Raw genomic sequence first — 18,972 nt, 5'->3', positions numbered from 1 at the left:
GTAACTAACTAAATATCTCAAACAAATCAAGTCAAGGGAACAATGGTGTAATATAAGCAGTTTTCTTGTATGTGTATTAAGCTGAACACTCAGACTGTAGAATCACCTTATATTTATAGTTGAAGTAGCTGGACAGGTTTAATACATGTAATGTATAATTCAGATTAGTTTAGATCTACTGTACATGTATAACAAAAAATTTGGAAAATCTATTTTCTGAGTCTGCTCTTTCTATTACACGTTATGCTTAGACTATGAACACGGAGAATAAAAGAGAAGATTAGGACCAGGAAATGTAACAAGTCAAGTTCAAAAAGGGGATTGTTACTGCAAAGACAAAGAGCAAAATAACTAAAATTAGACCACTTGGCAATTTTGTAGTAAAGAGGTGGACACAAAAAATTCCAAAACCAGAGAATCAAAGAAAACGTAAATTCACAAAGATTTTTTTTTTGGTAAGTCATTTAAACTAATGATTAGCGAAAGCGTTTTGCAGCTGTTTTTAATTAGTTGTGTTAATGACCTCGGACATTACAGTGTGCAAAACTGCTCCCTCGAATCTGGGAGAAGTGTCGTAGTATCAGATTCAAAAAATGGCATCGCCCACACACACACACACACACACAAAATATCGGTAACAAAGTTAATAATAAAAGTAAAAATTAACATTTCCACTAAATGGGGGAAAGGAATCAAAACCAAAAACAATTTTCATAGAAAAACAAAATTGACCATGGAAAAAAACGTGTAAAGCCCAGTGGTGTCTCACATGGCTAAAACCAGCTTTATTTATTTACATTTTGTACACATCCTACGCCACTGCACATTTATAATGTGATCCATTAAGCAGCAAGGAGGTGTGTTTGTTTTGCTTTTGAGACTGACTCTTATAACAAATAGAATATACTGTGCACTATTATATGATTGCCCCATGATTTTAATTTTTTTTCCTTTTTAACTAGTATAAAAATAACCATCAACTTAATATTAGGGTGTTTCTTATATTGTGTTCACACCCCACAAACACAAATATGCAAAAAGTAAGGAAAATGTGTTTAGAATCTTTTAGTACTTTTTAGCATGTAGTTGTTAATGGAACAAAATGTACAATGAGGCAATACATCATTGCCAGCAAGAATGATTATTACGTAATAAATACTTTCACAGTTATGCTTCAAAACTATTTTCTTTATCATAATAATAATCAATTAGACCATACTTGCTACATACAGCTAAAAAATATGAGAAAGATTTTACGATTTTTTTTATTACTCTGACCTAATGCACATAATGAATCTTGAGTAAAACAAATAAAGTGTAAGTAAAATTTATTTTATGAAAGTGAAAATTTAAGTGTACAAACTAGGAGTGAAATTGAAAACCTCCAAATTCAGTGCCAAATTAAGTGCATTACATTTACAATTTACATTTTTAATTTCCATTTACATTGAAATGTGGCTTGTAATCCGATTTGTTGCTTTAACAGATGTTACAAAATCCAGTATAGGTGGCTGTATGTTTAACTTTCTTTAGAGTATTTTGTGTGTCCTTTCCTTATTCATTTTTCACCAAAATCAGTTGCATTTTGTGAGATCAGTCAATGACATAAATTGCTGTTTTTATGTTAAAATTTTGAATCAACTCAAAGCAAATCTAGTTAAGTTCTGTTAGTGGACATATTAAATCATAGTTTCTAAAATCTTCCTGTTAGCAAATACCTTTAAACTTTGTATATTTTACCCTGAAATTTCAAAAGAAATAGCCAGTACACATGAAATTTAATGCTTTTTTTTATTTTAATTGATAGATCCATAGTTTTACTTTAAATGACATAATTAATACCAATTTTATAACTTGAAGATATTTAAATGTGAGAAATATGGGTGGTTTATGCAAGTTTGGCAAAGCCAACTCTAGCATTTCCCTTGTCGAAAACTGAATAGAATGCTCTTATGAATGTGTCTCCAAGAGTCCAGAAAGGCATCCCATTTCGATAACCATCCTTGGAACTTTCAATTCCAACTCTGCAGTAGTTGTCACTTGACTGAAAAGAAATAAGGTAAATGCAAAGGATTAATTGTGGTGATTAAATGCATTTCATTAAGTGATGTATTATTCCACTCTGAATTCCTTTTTACAGTATTTTTCATTATAATTGTGTACTTATTAGTAAAGTGGAAACTAGCGGTGCAAAATTATCTAAATAGATCAGTTTAATGGTTGTAAAGAGTTTTTATTGAAATGAAAGATATAATTAAATTGCAGCAGTGAAAATGCTTTGGACATGGGGAAGGTGCTATATAAATAATTTTCATTGTTTTTATTCTTCCTGAGATTTGTCAGTTATTTGAAAGTAAATAACTGATAAAGCAGATTTTATTTAAAATATGCAAAGTATACATATAGGATGTACACAGATGAATAAATAGAAGTGAAATGTAAATGTATATTCATGAAACAAAATATTTCACTTGTAAGTAACATATTTTGGTAGTAGTAATTAGTAAGTAGTAAGTGTTCTGAAACTTGGCATTACATTGAGTCTGCTCATCAGCTGACTATATCACAATATAATTATTATGCTTAATTCAAGGAGCAAGTGGTCAGAACTGTGACGTGCATAATTACATTAAAGAGTATTTTGCTTTTTCTAATGATCATATTTTTGTTCTCCTTTAATATTGATTATGAAGTACTATAACAACATTTATCCACCGTAATCAAAGGATAAGTGACTGTTTGTCGGCATTATGTTCCTTGTTCCCTACCGTTCCAAAAGATGATGTATTACAAGCATTTTAGTTATAAAATGCATTGCAGTTGTCATTTCAATACATAGCACATCACAAACATTAACACTTCTTTTACGAATCCCATACCAAACGGCATGTAACAAAGTCATAGGCATTGCATTTGCCATTCCAATGGTGCATCAGAAACATTTGTAATAATGCATTTTATTATTTACATGCATTACAAAATGCATCCCAGTAGATGGTACACTGTAAATGTTAACAGTGAGGTCTAAGTTGATTAGTTCAACTCTTCAGAGATGGGTAGCACAGCTTGTTTTTAAATAAATGTGCCAAACTCTGTTATAATCAGATAATTTATATTTTTTCTGCTACCTGTTGTCAATTAATTTAATTAAAAAAAAATATTTTTCAATTAATTCATTAAAACAATTGTTTAGTATTAGTATACCCATTGTAAATAAATAATAATAAAAAAATCCTTTTACCAATGTCAACTAAATGTAAGGTCATAGAAAAACAGGCAAATAAACAAACATAAAGTCAAGAGATCAGCAATTACTTTATTTTCAAAATGACATTTGATGGGACCTAAAGTAAAGAGCTGTATTATTAAAGCAGTTATACTTGTGTCTCAAAATGCAATTGCACCAAATGATATAAAAAAATCAGTGGCACAAAATAAGACCTTTAGTATGCTTTAAAAATAAACAAATGAGCATTTGTTGGGTGAAGCGTACTTACAGTTAAAACATACGATGAAGCTTCCAAGTGGAAGTGATGTCCATTCATGATGAACGTGAGGGGTGGTAAGCTACTGACGCTACCGCAGTCCACAGTGTACTAAGGTAAACAGGAAAACACTATGGTTACCAGCAAAATATGTAAATGGAGTCTGTAAATTAAATAATGAATCTCCTTTATTTTTCTGTCATTTACAAAATTATGCATTGAATACAAAATCAATGCATTCACACCATTTTATGTTCTTATTAGTGCATATTAAAGGGAAAATGCTGTGCTGTTTTGCTCTTTATAAAAAGCTTTATTTGGATTTCCCATATCTTCCAAGTATTGAATTGTGCCTACTTGATTGTGCATTGACTTAGAGCTGTGGTTGTCTTCATTTTTTTGGTTGCCCACTGTAACTTCTTACAAAATATTATGATTTTGTTTTCTGCAGTTTCATCATTTTACTGTAAATTTATGAATGGTGTATTGTGATGTTCTGCTTTGATTATTGTAGTGCTACAGCAAACAACATTTTCTTGCCAGAAGTAGCCATTGTTTAGAAGATATGAGTCTTTTACTTGTGTAAACAGCAGGTAATTATCCAGACTGGTGTCCCTGCTGCTTGCATTTGACAGTTTCACATTTCAGAGCTAGTGTATGACAGATACATTATGAATTACAGAAAACTGAGTATGTTTTTTATAGTCCTTTTATCATCCCATGCCAGATTTCATGTATACCTTGACTGCATAGTCGATTAACCTTTAAAGCCACAATAGTACTGGGAATGCAACTTTGGTCTGGGGTTTTAAGAATAAAAAAATGTTAAGAGGAACTCTCCAGTAATGCAGAAAACCGTTTGATGAAATTATCATGTTACATTACTAAAAACTTGAGTATTTTATAGTCACATCTACCTGTTACCTGGACATACTGTCTTTCAGCTCTAGTGACTTTGAGTGGACTTAAACAAATCAACTGGCCATCAATTGTCCTACACAGTGAGAATGTTTAACAGTTCTCCTTTCTGGGCAATGAGAGGAAGTGATCAAAAAGTGAAGCGAAATGTTGTTACATTAGAATATAAAACGAGCTAGTGCCTGAGATCACATCCATACTACTATTATAGCACCATGCTGAGGAAGTTTAAATGTCTTTACTGTTGTTTCAAAGATATTGGTAAAATTGATTGATGAGAGTTCTTTATGTTACGAAGTGAAGGGCACTGCTAGAACCTAAGAGGAGAGTGTATTTATGATAAAGGTCACAAAGCCCTTTTTTCCACCCAGGATTGTGGGAGTCTAAAACAAATTACCAAATCATATACAGTAGATGAAGTAGAAACCTTGAAAAATGTACAAAGTATCTGGATCTGATATTTGGACAACTTCGTTAACTGCAATAGGCTTAAGATGAATGTTCTATTGCTGCACTGAATATTTATGAAATTCTTCCACTATAAACTGTAATGTGTCCACTGAAATCTAACATCTTACCAAATCAGTGATCCAATTTTATAGTTAAATGCTAATTAATTTAGAAGGAACAAATTAAACATGCTTTCTAGCGGAAATAGGCATTTCAAATAAAAAATATGTTCTTGTATTTTCCTTCCTGCTTTTGAGAAGTAAACTGTATTGATATAAACAATGGCTTGCCCATGTTTATAGATTGTTTTAAAAAAAAAAAAACAGTAAAGTGGTTCTTTTTATACACTTTAATACACCAAACGGAACATTTTATGCTCTACTTGAAACATTAGATCTATCATTTTCCTCATTGGTTCTTTTACTTTACATTCCAAAAGTAGAAAATGCCAGTTGTGCATACTTTAAGATGTGAAGGCACTTAAGCTGATAAAAGAACGAGAAATAGAAAAAAATATTGTATTAGTGTTTAAGTATAACGGAGTCTCTCTTTTGAATAATGCTGTTTCCTCATGCTTTTTAACTGTAGATCAAGGATCAATCAGACATGTATCAACCAAAACCTTAGCTTGTTAATCGCCCTAATGTTTACAAATTAATGATTTTCATCATTAGATGTTTATATAGTTACAATGACTTTCATTTGTGCTGATGAAAACTATAATACACAAATGCTGAACCGGTTTACAGTGTTTAGTCTGGTGGAGCAATGTGCTGGTTTTCAATCTTTTGCTTACATAAGCAAGTTTACCTTCAACTTAAACAAAGGGAAGTCATTTTATAAATAAAACCGCCATTCCCAAAGTTTCAGTAGGAAGCTGTATTATGAAATCCCTGGATATGCAAAGGCAGTTTGCTTTAAATAAGAGATTACCAATTAATGGCCTGTTCAGGTTTTCTCGGACCTCTCAAGGTATCCTCCAACATATTTTTTGCAATGTTATCCTAAGGTGCAGGAACCATCTTAACACACCAAGCCAGCATCAACTGTGAAATAGTTTTTTTGTTAATCAATGCAGCTTAATTTCTTGTGTTAAAGTGTTAGCTATTTATGGATTAGCAGAAAAAAATATAGGCAGCATCCTGTATGATACTTACATCACCATTTTCATCAGGCTGAACCCCAATCTGCTGAAAGAGTTGGTTTGCAAATTCATGGGGGCATTTGAGAAGAGACGTGCCAGTGTCCACAATAGCTGAGCACCCACTGCTGCACCAACCAGTTGCCTGATGATTAATTTCAAAACTACAATAAAGAAAATACATTCAATTAAATGTGTATTGCTTTCTATAGCAAACAAAAATCCTTGCAATTTAGTCAGTTGATTAGATATCCATCTCTATAAGGTATTGCCTATTTTAGATTAAAATCTGTCTTTTATAGTCAGTATGGTGATTTAGCTTGTGATATGTATGGTTTTGTATTATAACTAAGTTATCCACCCTGTTGTCATCTCAAAACACCAAAAATCACATGCCTTGATTTTGATTAACTAATGTGTGAAATTTCATATGTGCAATAAGACACAAGCTATAGAAGGATGCAAGCGTTTTGGTACATCTAGCAGAATTTGACGTATTTATGCCTTTTCTAAAGTTGAAACTAATGCAACACTAATTAGGAGAACAAACTCAACTTACACAGTGTATACATATACACGTGCTATGACTACCGCTTCTCATTGTATACCTGCCTTGGAAATATACAACAGATCCAAATTTCTCAGATTGTTGTCTTAACTCACCACTGGTCTTGGGCGGTTTTGGTTTTAGGCTAGATCTGTGATTTTGCTATTTCTGGCTTTTGGTAAAGAATCTACAAAATCATTTTAAGACATGCTCCCTCGATTTTTAGAGCAGAGATATCTACCTAACCCATGTAAGTGAGTAAATTATTAGACAGAGTCCTTATGAGGTTGTTTGCAAATACTTCACATTTTGTTTCACAATTTCAAATTGTCAGCATATGTTGTAAGCACAATGCCATGCTAAGCCTTGGGAAGCAGAAAGTGAAGTCCACATTGTCACAAATGTAGCAATTATGCCAGTGTGGAAATGACACCACCAAAAGTGGTATGTCCAACTTTGGGAACAACAACAATCGCCTCAGACTGCCATAAAGCAGTAGATTGTCCCTTTTAATATGTATGTGTGCTGCTGCATGCCGTGTCCTTGTTCTTAAAGTGACATCTCCTGACCAAGCACTGGCAGGATGACCCAAAGACTTACAAGGAACCTTCCTCATCTAAAACTTGAAACTGTGAATTGCCCTATCAGTAATCTGTAAACTGGAGTTTAAAGATGACATATGACCATTAGGGAGGTAAAATTATACTCCATTTGGCTTGTTTGCAGTAGTGTGATTGGCAGGTGAGAGGCCAGAGGTTAGTAAAAATCAAGTTTTCAGACATCATGTATTTTGTTTCCTTCAAAAAGCAATGACCTTTATATTTTTGTTGACGATCCACAAAACTATTCCAAACAGATTTTTTGACACTGTACCACCTCTAGATAAAACTAATGGATGAAGCGATATTGTGACCAAACCATAACTGATTTTCTAAATTACTTTTACTTACAGGTAAAAGCAACCGTAAAAGTATAAATGACTGCATTCTGAGAAAAGTATGCAAAGGTAAAATTTTTAATCACACAGTTCTGAAGTGCTCCATATTAGAAGTTCTCCCCAAAGAAAAATGTGGGGACTTGAAAATGCGTGAGTATATAATGTGAACTGTACATGTATGTGCAGTATATACAGTATATTTAGGATTTTAACATATTGATATAGCTGGTTGATTACAGTATCACTTCTTCAAGCATATTTAAAAATTGCAAATACATGCCTTGCCTTGCTTGATCTTCATACTTTCCTTTTTATCTTTCACGCTGGACAACACAGACTTGTGTATTGTGGCAATACAAGGTCATAAAAACAACTTAAGGCTTTTAGCACCTTACTTGGGTACCTGGGAAGCATGTGTATTAGGGACATTCTGTCACAAATACTGTACATTAGATGCATTAGTATTACAATCTAAGCTATTAAGTGTATTTTCGTTTTCTTTCAACAGAAAGAAACTATCAGATCCATAGCTCGAATCACACAGAGCTTCACAAAAGATAAAAGTACCAAAACCAAATAATCTGAGTTTTTCTACATTAACTACTGAATTCATTAATTGACTTTTGCAAAATGATTCTGTGGAGCACTCTGGATCAATTTTACTTAAAATTGATCATCTTTTTACATTTAAAAATGCAAGTAGCTGTGCAAGGTTTAATTTGAATTGAGTAGTTCATTTTTTAATTATTTCATCCACCAACTCACATTGCAACTCAAATTTACAATCATACAGAGATCTCCTAGAATGTTCAGTCATGTTCGAAGACCTTGTAAATCTGTTCAAAATTCATAGATTACATTTTCAAAGTTACCACAATAATTTCCCTATATACAGTATGTGCATACACTAAATTTAGGAAAGTGAAAAAATCTATTGAAATGTAAGAAAAATATTAAATTGGTGTTTACCCATCAATCTGAACCTGCCAATGACTTCCAACAGCCACTGGAACCCAGTAGATTTCACCAGTGTAGTAGTTTGGGTCTGTACCTCCAAATACTACTTCACTGTTACGTCCTGGAGTGCTGAAAAACAGAGCCAAGAATTTTGTTGTGTATAATTTTGTTTACAGGTGTAGTCTGCGTTAAGTGGATTTTTAAATAATTAAGATTACGTCTTAAATAGTCTAAATCATTTTCAGTAAATTCACTGTATTTTAATCAAGTATATTTCACCACATTTTGTTGGCCAAAGTCCAGTATATCTAATACATCTTCTCCAATGTGTTTTTTTTTTGTTTTTTTTTATACATATCTTATATTCCCTCAAACCGATTTAACCACACTGGGGGTCTTATAAATTATTTACAACATAATAAAGTGAAAATAACGGCAGTGCATTTTTCTCTTCCCATCCATATAAAGTGGTTCTGGCTTTGTGCCATCTTAAGGTGGAGAAAGTCAATTGAAGAAACATTCTGATTATCTTCATAATGTGTTTCTTTTTCTTCACAACACACTTAGAAGGGGCAAGAATACATACATGCTGTACAATATAGGGCAAAATGCTTAGTCTGTTGAATTGTGAAAAAACAAAATTCTCTATCCTACTTGCTCAAGTAGAAGGCAAAAATTGGCTCCTCCAGAAGGTTTTGTGCAATCATATTGTCTACAATAGGTGTTGGTCCTCCAGGAATTTTGTAGGCCAGTCCCATGATTCCATCATGCAGTGGTCTCGCAAAGTGACTTCCAGGTTCAGTGATGCTAAGACCAATCTCTTGTTTTTGTACGGTAAGTGTGCCAAGCTGTTAAGTAAAAAAATAAAAGACTGAAACTTAAGACTGCTTACTATGAGGGCAGGCTTAATTGGATTACGTGCTTTTTGCATTTCTTGTCTCATTGTCATAATTCGATAAAGAGGTTTCTCTCATAGTGGGAATAAAATAAAGAACTAATCTCTAGTGTTATAGAATACAGAATATAAACAGAGATCAGTGGTTTGCCCTACTCAGACTCAGACAGTTTACCTCTGAATATAATTCATTTGGATATTTGGCAAAGAGAAACTTCAAAGGTCAAACATGAGTTACTTGCAGAATCACTAGAACATCTTAAAAGATCTGTTCCTTGAACACTGTAAATAACCACTTGCAGCTTTCTTAAAGGATTCCCCACTTGGCACCTTATGTTCCCATTGTCTACTGATTAAAGCTTGAAGCAATCCAGCCTGTTCCTAGTCTGACTTCCCACAGTCATCTGCCTTATTATTATTACTTTAATTTCCCCAAAACTGGTTCAAAACTGTTTGAACCAGGAAGTCTAAACACCCCCAGTGACATCCATCTACCTATACTAGCACTGATAGAATAAAGAGATGCCCTCCAGTTGCCCCTATTGGGTTTTGTAAGTATGGCCATACTTCTTCAGTTATATGCCAGTGACCCTTTTGCTACTGGCATCCTATGATGATTTATGTAGAGAAACTTGGAATGATTTGATATTAAGTTTTGGTTGTGATCCTGAATATTTTTTTTTTTATGTATACCTGTAATTTGCATTAGAGCATGATTAAGTTTGTTAAATCTGTTTCTAAAAATTATTATCCCAGTTCAGATGTAATGGTATATGCCACACACATATACACATTCTGAACTTTTTTTGGGATTTGCTTTCTATTTGTTACATTTTTATCACAGGGCCTACTTTTATGATGCATCTGACATTGAATGATCCCTTGACCCCTTTATGATGCCTTATCATTTGTCATTGCCTAGAATTCTAAAATACAATGGTTAAGGTTATCAACTATGGGGCTTTTTTTTATTATATGTATACAGTATGCCCTGACCATTTTGTGTGCACACCTGCTTCTTTCCAAGTTCTATTTCACAAAGACAAATCTCCATTAAAATGTCACTAATTATTCCGACAATTGCAAAATAGCATGGAATCTATTTGGTGCACATAATTTTTTTCCCTCAATGTTGAATTCATCCTGGTAACTTTGTTTACTCATAATTGCAGAAACTCGATATTCTTCTTGTTTTGTAGGAGATGAGAGACTGGTGAATGAGAGTATCAGGTTCTATTTGACGTAACAATACTGAATTTCCACAAGTTTTTATTGGGCATAGAGCTGAACATAAGTATATAATCATTGCTCAGGTAAAAGAAAAAGGAAAACATTTTAAATAGAGAGATTTTGTCCATTGACCGTAATTCAAAACATGGCATATCCTTCAACATTTAAGCATCTGAAAATAATTAATTTTACTTAAATTTTCACAGCTTTGTACTTTTATATTCATGTAAACAATATTTTCTTAAGTTTTATTTATTGTATGTTTTCCTTTGATTTACTATAGGACTGTAAAACAAAAACTTTTAAACTGACAAGTTTTTTTTCTTGATAATTTTGCACCACAGCGGAATGACAGTCTTTGTAGCCAACCTATGTTCTAACGGTAAGAGCATGGTTATTAAATTTACTATTATCTTTTGTATGATGTGAACTAAACAAATGCTACATTAAATACTGATTTGCCGTTCATCATACTTTAACTGGTATGGAACTTAAAGCAGGCCATTGCACTTATCTTCATGCAAATGAGAAATAAAAAATAAGGACAAATGTCCATATTTGGAATTGTGGAGCTTTTGTATATATTTTACTTTAGTAATCCAATATGTGATTAAATCCAGCCATGCTGAATAAAAGACAAGATTAGATCAAAAATGATAACATTTTCATGGATATTACATATTCTCTATTTTTCCCTCTGTCATGTTCTAATGCTTTTTGTCATTTACTTGTAATGCTTAAGACCAAACTAATTTCTTATTATTGTATAATAATGTTTACTTTTAACTTGATGTTGCCTACTAAATAGAAAAAAGACATTTTTTTCTGTTTTTGGTGATACCCCGTTCTTAGTGTCTTTATCCATCCCATAAAAAACAACCCCATTCTTCTAATCAAAGTTGTAGGAAGATGGAGCCCACCATGAATGAATGAGCACAAATTTTGAACTTGGCTCTGAGTGTAGCACCATTCAAGAAATGGCCAAGTTCAATCAATGGTGCTGCTCTCAACAGTATTATAGTTATTACAATTTACAGGTCAAATATACAGTAACATGTTATCTTGAACTGGACAAGGCAAGTAGAGAAAATGTCTGGATGTATTTTGTCAGCTACCAAGATGCAATTAGATTATTATAGTAGAACTATTATTGTTACCTGAACATATTTAAAAATATATCTTGCCCTGCTTGTACTTTTAGCACCCATCTTCTGTGTCATCTTGCGCCTGTACCTCTCTTGCCTGGAGCTTCTTTCCCTTGAGCCTGTTCCTGTAAAGCCTGCTTCTCAGACTCTGTCATCTTGCTTGCCTCCTGTCTTTGAAGTTGAATATAAGTATATCTCCAATACCTTTACTCCTACTTGTATATTTCACACTCTCAATTCCTCTTTTGATCATGTTACCTAAGCCAAACTGACCAATCAGACTGCCCTGAGGGACATGGACACATATTCAGACCTTACTGCATAGTAGATACTGTAATCATTTAATAGAAATTCATCAACTTTTTTTCGTTGAAAAAGCCAAATGTAAAATAGTGAAATAAACCTCACCTTTGTAAAATTTCCCAGAAGCCTGGGTTCTCTATCACTGATCCATCACTAATAAGCAAGAACATCTGATTTTTAAGGCAATGAGTCCTTTAATTCAGCATATCACACTGCAAAACGCTGCACCCCTTATGATTCAATCTGATGTATTTATATTTATGTATAAACTGCATTTAAATGAATGCAAGTTACCTTCAGAAGGTTTCTTTGGACTTGCACAAGGCTATATCCTGGAGGACCTCTGGTGTATATCTCATATTACAACTACTGAAAAGCCTTACGCTGAGCAGAAAAAAATCTTTTTAGTACTTTTTCACAAAGAAAGAAGACAAGGGTGAGATCCTTAAATGACCCCAGAGAAGCTGGACCTGAAGCATTCTCGAATTTCTACCCAAAAACTAGTATGTAAGTATGTAGTATGTAAAATGCTGCCTAAGGCCTACCTCTTCTTTTTCTGTATGCTTTATACAATATACAATGTATGTGCAACCTAAACCTGTGCGATTCAGTACTGTACTCGAAGATTCAGTTTCTGTTGTAAGTTGTAATATTATCAGCTGTGTCCAGTTAAATAAAATATTTAGAAATCTGCACTAAAGTATCATTAGTTAAGTTTATTAGATGTGACAGGAAGTGAACAATACTCACGCTGACGGTGTCATAGCCATAGACCCCAGTTAGACTTCCAGAGACATAATTCAGAGAGAAATGCTGTCCATTGCTTGAGTATGTAGAAGACTCTTGAGGGTTGAAGAGTGGGTGCGTTTCTAAAGGAGGACAACAGGAGTTATTGTTAACTCGGTTATAAAGAGGTGACCTGTTAACTATGTCTTTCTCTAAATTTCATAGATTGATAACATCTTAACTCAGATTTTTTTTTTTTCAAAGAAACATCTGGGAATTGTATTGAAAAAAAGAAAATGAAAATGTTGCACAGAATTTCTTATTCCCAGGAGTGGGCCCAGACTTTGCTTAATGAACATGATAAAGTCACAGTTTGCTACACATTTAATCACACTGTACTAGAGTATCTATCTAAGGTTTCCTCGTGAGTTCAGAATTCTTAAATATTACACTAGACATCTATGGGGGTAATGCATGGACTAATATGGGACCAAACAATCCTTGAATGATTTTCAGAACTTCTAGAAAAATCATCTTGGTGCATTTTTCACATAACATCCTATAATGCAGGGGGTGCCAACTCCAATCCTGGAGAGCCACTGTGGCCAGATGTTTTCATTCTAACCATTTTCTTATTTAGTGGCTATTTTTTTTTTACTTTTAATTAATTTAATTTATTTGCTATTTAAGATTCATACCCTTTATATCAGGGCTGAGCAATGTCATCCCTGGAGGGCCTCAGTGGCTTAAGGTTTTCGTTCCATCCCAATTGCTTCATGAGAAATCATTCATTGCTGACAAAGCACCTATTGTTCAAGTGAAATATTTTTGCTCAACTTTAGTTGTCTCGTTTGTTAAGAGTATGAATCCTTAATTGGTTGTTTGTTTTTTTTCTTAAACAGCTGTGTTCATTGTTTAAACTGCTCCTTATTAGCAATAAGATGGAAATGACAAAGAAACCAGCAGTACTGCATCTAGCTTGTCTCCATTTCCACCCGTGTGTCTTCATCATTCACTATTTGGTTTAAGTAGGTACTCAAAAGGAAACTGAAGAGAAAGTGAAGAACTGAAAATTACTCATCCGTTTTAGGGCTTCAAATCACTGGGATGGTACATGTATCAGTAGAAAGGGAAAAAAATAATCTATGATTTAAGAATGAACTGACATGGTAGAGTTAAAACACTAACAAGCCATGAAATTAAAGAAGCAGTTTTTATAATACCTACACATATTTAGCAGTATGAAATTTAGATGAAGTTGGCACATAGATTACTTTTGTTTTTAGCCTAACTGCTTATTTACTTGTATTTTTGATTATTGTACTTCAGCATACAGTGGGTACGGAAAGTATTCAGACCCCCTTCAATTTTTCACTCTTTGTTATATTGCAGCCATTTGCTAAAATCATTTAAATTATTTTTTTCCCTCATTAATGTACACACAGCACCCCATATTGACAGACAAAAAAAATATTTTTTGAAATTGTTGCAGATTTATTAAAAAAGAAAAACTGAAATATCACATGGTCCTAAGTTTTCAGACCCTTTGCTCAGTATTTAGTAGAAGCACTCTTTTGAGCTAATACAGCCATGAGTCTTCTTGGGAAAGATGCAACAAGTTTTTCACACCTGGATTTGGGGATCCTCTGCCATTCCTCCTTGCAGATCCTCTCCAGTTCTGTCAGGTTGGATGGTAAACGTTGGTGGACAGCCATTTTTAGGTCTCTCCAGAGATGCTCAATTGGGTTTAAGTCAGGGCTCTGGCTGGGCCATTCAAGAACAGTCACAGAGTTGTTGTGAAGCCACTCCTTCATTATTTTAGCTGTGTGCTTAGGGTCATTGTCTTGTTGGAGAGTAAACCTTCGGCCCAGTCTGAGGTCCTTAGCACTCTGGAGAAGGTTTTTGTCCAGGATATCCCTGTACTTGGCCACCGCCATGCTTCACTGTGGGGACTGTATTGGACAAGTGATGAGCAGTGCCTGGTTGTCTCCACACATACCGCTTAGAATTAAGGCCAAAACGTTCTATCTTGGTCTCATCAGACCACAGAATCTTATTTCTCACCATCTCAGAGTCCTTCAGGTGTCTTTTAGCAAACTCCATGCGGGCTGTCATGTGTCTTGCCTCTCCTCAGTGTGTGGAGACAACCAGGCACTGTTCATCTCTTGTCCAATACAGTTTTTCTTTTTTAATAAATCTGCAACAATTTCAAAAATTCTTCTTTTTGTCTGTCAATATGTGGTGCTGTGTGTACATTAATGAGGAAAAAAATAATTTAAATGATTTTAGCAAATGGCTGCAATATAACAAAGAGTGAAAAATTGAAGGGGGTCTGAATACTTTCCGTACCCACTGTATATTATTAAACTACTTAGGTTGTCAGACTGCACCATCATGCATGTACAGCATTCCAATAAACATTTGAGACAACTAGCAGTGATCATAGTGACTTCTTACTAGATAACTTTTTTTTTTAATAACCTTAAACAACAAAGGGGGAGAAATCATTAGCTGTTCAAATGAGCAAAGTTCGGTTTATAACATGGAATTAGGCTCATGTAGTGCTCCAATTAGATAAGGAGTGAGCTATTCCAAAAGATAATACTTTAGTTTAATGTGCTTAAAGGCCCCTTAGGAAGATGACTGGGTCCAGCTGCATTCTTTCCAAATGACGTTGTTTTCCAAATGGTTTTGTTGGCTTGCTTTTTAAATGCACCCAATATATCAAGGCTTTGCCCAGTTCATTTTCCATGGTCATGTTATTGCTTAGAAACGACATATATTAATATTTTGGATACATACGGCATGCTTGACTCTGGCAGTAGATGGAATTAATCCAGAGGTGTGAGGATCCTGTGTCAAAGAGAATGTGAAATGTCTGGGGTGGTGTTCCAATGCTGATTTGTCCAAAATAGGACATCTAAAATTGAGACATATGAAAAAAAATGTAAACAAATAGGTTTAAAAAAAGTAGAAGATCAAAGTTCTCCCAGGTATATCAGAATTTTTTGGTAGTTTTTTTTTTTTTTTTAATTAAAACCTTTCTGTTGATCTGCTTTATTCAGATACAGGGTAAGAGGATGTCTTCTGCATTTTCATTCTTCAGCCAGGTAATGGACTGGAACCCATCTTGGCATGGATGCCAGACTAGGCATGCCATCCATGACACAGGGCAGGAGCCCATCAAGCTAACCACGGGGTACTGTATATTTACACATGCACCTACACTCAAACATGTGAGACTAACTAAGAGTTACCAATAGGAACATCTTTAAATTGTGAATAGAACAGGGACGGTTAATAGGAAAACACAAGCAGAACGTGAAAACACAATGCATTCATTACCAGAAATTGAACTCTGGACTCTGGAGCTGTGAGGCAACATATTAAGTACTTTAATTATCATACTACCTAAAATACATTGATTTATTTTTCCTGGTTTTATTTAACTATATAACAAGATATAAACAACACTGAATTCTGCTATTCTTAAAGCAAAAATATTCCAATATTTGAAAACCTTAAATCAGATCTTCAGTGTGCTCAGTTTGATAGAGCAGTACATACTATTGACCTTTTGCTTAAGCATTCATGTAAAAGTAAACATCATAGAAAGAAAAGATAAATGAAAAATGTCTTCATGTATTATTTGTTAGGCATTATTTACTGCTTTTGTAAAGATCAATCTGAATTCAATGATTCAAGAAAATCTTAATGAAATTTTAATTTTCCATTTCACAAATATACAATATTTCTGCAATCTTACAATGTTTTGTATATATATCCATCCATCCATTATCCAACCCGCTATATCCTAACTACAGGGTCACAGGGGTTTGCTGGAGCCAATCCCAGCCAACACAGGGCGCAAGGCAGGAAACAAACCCCGGGCAGGGCACACACACACCAAGAACACACTAGGGACAATTTAGGATCGCCAATGCACCTAGCCTGCATGTCTTTGGACTGTGGCAGGAAACCGGAGTTCCCGGAGGAAACCCACGCAGACACGGGAAGAACATGCAAACTCCACGCAGAGAGGACCGGGGGGGGGCGAACCCGGGTCTCCTAACTGCGAGGCAGCAGTGCTACCCACTGCACCACCGTGCCGCCCGTATATATATCCTTAATTGAAATATAAACTATATTTTACATTTACCAGGTCGCTAATTTCCAAATATTAAAAACATGGCAATAGCACATAGAACATATAGCTATAGCTTCAATGCTACAGTGTAGATCTGTAAACTGGAAGACTACATTTAGTTAACTTTTTGATATGGATATAGTATATGCATTGTCTGTATGTGTATTATATATACAAAATCTCATTTGTTGTTGTTATATACAAAAGGTGTCTTTCCCAATAAACCTATAATAATTTCTGTATAAAGCAGCAGTTTTGTGATGTGTGTAATTAGTTGGCAGGTAAATATCCAGTTTTAAGCATAAGATAAAAGCTGATATACTAATAAAGTTAATTATTTGCATGGAGAAATGAAGAAATAGAACTTGCTAACTCACATCTTTGTAGTTAATAAGATTTTCATCATAGGAGCCTTGATAGTTTAACTGCTGCAGTTCTGCTAGACGGCCTTCTTCTCTTAGTCTATCATGAAGAGACTTGACCTTGATCAGAGGAACTCTGTAGATGAAGAAATCAAAATGCAGATGAGTCAGGCTACAGCTCTTTGTTATCAACATACCACTTTGTTTTTAGATAAAAATGATATAAATAGGTAGAATTGTCATTTTTGAGAAGCAAGTACTTTATTTTCTCAAAACAAAGTTGACGGAGCTCCAGAGTGTATCTGCTGCCCCGCAGCTACAGAAACATGGCTTCTGTTTCTTGCCTAGATGCACAGTCTTTGTGGAATTTTGTTATACTTTTTAAGTACATGTTGGTTTCTCTATCTAAGAATGAAGTAAACTCCAATGTTGAAATGTCAGAAGAACATCTGCTTATAAATGCAAAATGCAATATAATGAAACAGCAGCTTTCTTACCTATAGAGTCCCTCGGCCAAAGCAAAAATTGACAAGCTAAGAATAAGGAATTTCATCTCGTCCTCTTGCCTTAAGGAAAGTGAGAATTGCAGCCTTTACCAACTTTTTATAGAGTCTCAAACTGTTTGCATCTAATCATGGTCCTATCTAATCAAGCCTTTTCTGCATTTGTACTGAGATCTTACTTTTTTGTTTGAAGGTTCTTGTTAGAGGACACTAAGCCACTCCTCACTTATGTTTACACTTGCCCCCAGGTAAAAAACAGCCTAAAAACTAACTTTTATACTAGCATTTAAAAATGAGTCTTATCTCTCAGCACCTTAGTTTTTAAATCCTTTATATAATTAATGAAATGCATTAATATATACACCTTTTCATACAGTCAAAATTGTATTACTTTGAGGATGTTGCATACGCAGATCCTTTTTGGCATATAGGATTTCAGCAATGAGTAATAAGAGTATTTGCAGTATATTTCATACAATTGCACTTGATATCATTTCATAGGAGTGGTCCGATTGGAATTGACTACCCTGTACACCAGTGACTCATAGCAGTAGAGTATATTACAAAAGTGTTCTTCACACAGTTTGTACACATGTCATCATGCACAGTGGTGTCTGAAAATTGTCCAGTTGTAAGAGTATTTATGAGATTATTTTTTGAGTGTGCTATTTGATAGGCTTGTTCATCCTAGCTTATTACTTGTCTTGCACATAGTAATGCCAGTACAGATCCAAGTTCACCACTGTCATAAACTGGGTAAGCAATTGAGAAAAGTGTAGGAATTGCAAAAGAAACCAGAAAGCTCAAGATTTTGTACAGATTGAAAGCTGCTATCCCAGTATTTTCACAGTATATTAACTCCTGACAAGTCACAGTAGTTATTCTGCTTTCTTTGTGTTCATGCATTTTTTTGCCATAAACACCTTTTTATTTGAAACATATTTTCCTTTGTTATCCATAAGTAATTACACAAACATCAATTAAATCAAATATTGTATCCAGTAAGTGAAAACAAAAATTCTAACTGTGATCATTTTGTGTTTGAAGAAAGTCATTGTACAGTAACCTTCTCTTGATTCACAAAAGAATAAAAGAAAATTGTGATTACCTACAAATATTCTTTTGATATTGTGTTGTAGTAACATGAATTCCCCCCGTGTTTTCCACCCATATCATTTGTTTTTGATTGGTATTAAAGAAAGTGCTTCTACTATTTGAATCCCACA

General features: G+C 34.2%; 2 protein-coding genes across 4 annotated transcripts in view; one reads left to right on the top strand and one right to left on the bottom strand.

Annotated features, from left to right (window-relative positions):
- LOC120531205 (tensin-like) overlaps window positions 1-18,972 on the top strand; it is an 801,530-nt gene that overhangs the window by 69,126 nt on the left and 713,432 nt on the right. The gene's annotated exons all lie outside the window — the stretch shown is intronic.
- LOC120531206 (gastricsin-like) lies at window positions 1,853-17,825 on the bottom strand. Its single transcript, XM_039756413.1, has 9 exons — window positions 17,741-17,825; window positions 17,259-17,379; window positions 15,537-15,654; window positions 12,759-12,877; window positions 9,090-9,283; window positions 8,448-8,564; window positions 6,011-6,158; window positions 3,498-3,596; window positions 1,853-2,044 (listed from the first exon to the last, which is right to left on the bottom strand). The coding sequence occupies exons 1-9, from the start codon at window positions 17,794-17,796 to the stop codon at window positions 1,889-1,891; spliced, it is 1,128 nt and encodes a 375-aa protein (XP_039612347.1). The 5' UTR covers window positions 17,797-17,825; the 3' UTR covers window positions 1,853-1,888.

This window comes from Polypterus senegalus, chromosome 6 (genome assembly GCF_016835505.1).
Source record: "Polypterus senegalus isolate Bchr_013 chromosome 6, ASM1683550v1, whole genome shotgun sequence".
Taxonomy (NCBI): domain Eukaryota; kingdom Metazoa; phylum Chordata; class Cladistia; order Polypteriformes; family Polypteridae; genus Polypterus; species Polypterus senegalus.
The sequence above is the reverse complement of the archived record's forward strand: the minus strand, read 5'-3'. Positions and strand labels throughout refer to the sequence as shown.

Coding starts and splice junctions, on each gene's coding strand:
- LOC120531206 (XM_039756413.1), bottom strand. CDS start 17,796: ATGAAATTCCTTATTCTTAGCTTGTCAATTTTTGCTTTGGCCGAGGGA. Junction 9,284..12,758: donor ATGGCTATGACACCGTCAGC/GTGAGTATTGTT, acceptor TTTACTTAACAG/CTTGGCACACTTACCGTACA. Junction 6,159..8,447: donor TGGCAGGTTCAGATTGATGG/GTAAACACCAAT, acceptor TCTTTATTGTAG/TTTTGAAATTAATCATCAGG.